This window comes from Triticum urartu, chromosome 1A (assembly GCF_056163025.1).
Source record: "Triticum urartu cultivar PI428250 chromosome 1A, HENAU_Tu73, whole genome shotgun sequence".
NCBI classification, from domain to species: Eukaryota; Viridiplantae; Streptophyta; class Magnoliopsida; order Poales; family Poaceae; genus Triticum; species Triticum urartu.
Genome location: NC_141873.1, coordinates 160,280,665 through 160,282,937, shown reverse-complemented (window position 1 = coordinate 160,282,937; position 2,273 = coordinate 160,280,665). Strand labels below are relative to the sequence as shown.

The window sequence follows — 2,273 nt, the reverse complement described above, 5'->3', positions numbered from 1 at the left end:
GGATCACATTTGTTCCAAAAATCACGTTTCCGAATGTTTCATTCCGTTTGGACTCCATTTGATATTCTTTTTCTGCGAAACACTGAAATAGGCAAAAAAACAACAATTTGGGCTAGGCCTCCGGTTAATAGGTTAGTCCCAAAAATAATATAAAAATGTATAAATAAGCCCATTAAACATCCAAAACAGAATATATAATAGCATGGAACAATCAAAAATTATAGATACGTTGGAGACGTATCATGTCAGCATCAAGGGAGACTCGCAGGTCCTCGTCAACTTCTCCAACAAGGTGTATGAGCCAAAGGATGGACACATGGAGGCGCACCTCGTGGAAGTACGTAAAATGGAGAAGCAGTTCCTGGGCCTGGAGTTACAGCATGTGCCTCGTGGCACCAACAAGGAGGCAGGTGACATCGCCAAAAGAACATCCAAGCGGCTACCTCAAGAGCCCGGTGTCTTCGAAGAATGGCTCTTCAAGCCTTCGGCAACACCTCCGCCTGCGGAACCAGCGCCACCTCAGGAGGAACTCCCCCAACCACCAGCCTCAGGAGCCCCCGCCCGCGGTCCGACCTCGGGAGCGCGCCTCCTCTTAGGTCTCGAGCCGCAGGAGGGATGCTGGATCGAGGAATTCAGGGCGTACCTGACACAGGGCACGTTGCCGAAGAAGGAAGAAGACGCGGCCCGGCAGGCTACAGCCTACTGCATTCAGGACGGTGAGCTATACAGGAAGCGGCCAAATGATGTTTCTCTATGATGCATTTCCAGGGAGCAGGGGAACGAGCTACTGGCTGACATACATGGCGGAGACTGCTGGCACCGCTCGTCGTCGCGCACCCTAGTCGGGAAGGCTTTCCGCATCGGGTTCTACTGGCCCACAACACTCAACGATGCGGCCGATCTGGTGAAGTCCTGTGAGGCCTGCCAATTCCACGCCAAGCAGAACCACCAGCCGGCTCACGACCTCCAGACTATCCCGCTCTCTTGGCCGTTCGTGGTCTGGGGGCTGGATATCCTGGGCCCATTCTCTCGAGCGCCTTGAGGTTACCGCTACCTCTACGTCGCCATCGACAAATTCACCAAGTGGGCGAAAGTGGAAGCCGTCTGCACCATCCCAGCCGGGTCAGCAGTCAAGTTCATCAAGGGCCTCGTAAGCCGATTTGGGGTCCCTAATCGCATCATCACCGACAATGGCTCAGGGTTCACTAGCAATATCTTCAAAACATATTGTGCTAACCTTGGAACGCAGATGTGCTATGCCTCCGTGGCACACCCCAGGAGAAACAGGTAGGCCGAGCGCGCCAACGAGGAAGTCCTGAGGGTTCTCAAGACTAGGACCTTCAAGAAGAAGCTTGAGGCATGCGGCAGGGGCTGGTGCGACAAGCTCAAGTCCGTGCTATGGTCCATCCGCACCACCGCCACCAGGCCGACAGGCGAGAACCCGTTCTTCCTCGTCTACGGAGCAGAAGCAGTTCTCCCACACAAGGTCAAGCATCACTCCGCACAGGTCCTAGCGTTTGATGAAACGCAGCAGGACATCATGCGGGGGGTGGACCTGATGCTGGGGGAGGAACGCCGCCGTGAAGCCTCGCTCGGAGCTGCGAGGTACCAGCAGGCACTGCGGCAGTACCACTGCCGCGGTGTCCGCTCCAGGATGCTCGAGGTGGATGATCTTGTCCTGAGGCGGGTGCTCTCCAAGGAAGGGTTGCACAAGCTCTCACCCATTGAGGGAGTCCTGGATTAGGGGGTCCTCGGACTGCCGGACTATATACTTTGGTCGGACTGTTGGACTATGAAGATACAAGATTGAAGACCTCGTCCCGTGTCTGGATGGGACTCTCCTTTGCGTGGAAGGAAAGCTTGGCGATTCGGATATGTAGATCTCCTCCCTTGTAACCGACTTTGTGTAACCCTAGCCCCCTCCGGTGTCGGTGTACAAAAAGAGGGGTACACTTCTTTGTACCCCTATAACTGTGCACAGACAGTCTGAGCCACGGGCACCACCACACCAAGCAAGGCAAGGGAGGTGAGGCAGGGTAAGACCGAAGCTCAAGGGAACTAGGACGACGCCAAGGCCAAGACCACGAAGAGCAAAAGGGACAAAGCGGACTCCCCCGGCAAGATCCTTGCTGGGAGACAGCTTTGGCAACCCCGGCAAGACCCTTGCAGCGGCGACTCGCCCCACGCCTACGGAGCAAAGTACCCTTGAGTCCACTGCCCCCAAGGGGCAAGGATTCGGGAGACATCCCCGTGGTGGCATGCAGATCTTTGTG

At 55.7% G+C, this 2,273-nt stretch overlaps 1 protein-coding gene across 1 annotated transcript; it reads left to right on the top strand.

The window, feature by feature from the left end:
• Positions 1-316: 316 nt before the first annotated feature.
• On the top strand, positions 317-757 carry LOC147990448 (uncharacterized). Its single transcript, XM_087538225.1, has one exon. The coding sequence runs from the start codon at positions 317-319 to the stop codon at positions 755-757; it is 441 nt and encodes a 146-aa protein (XP_087394351.1).
• Positions 758-2,273: the final 1,516 nt, after the last annotated feature.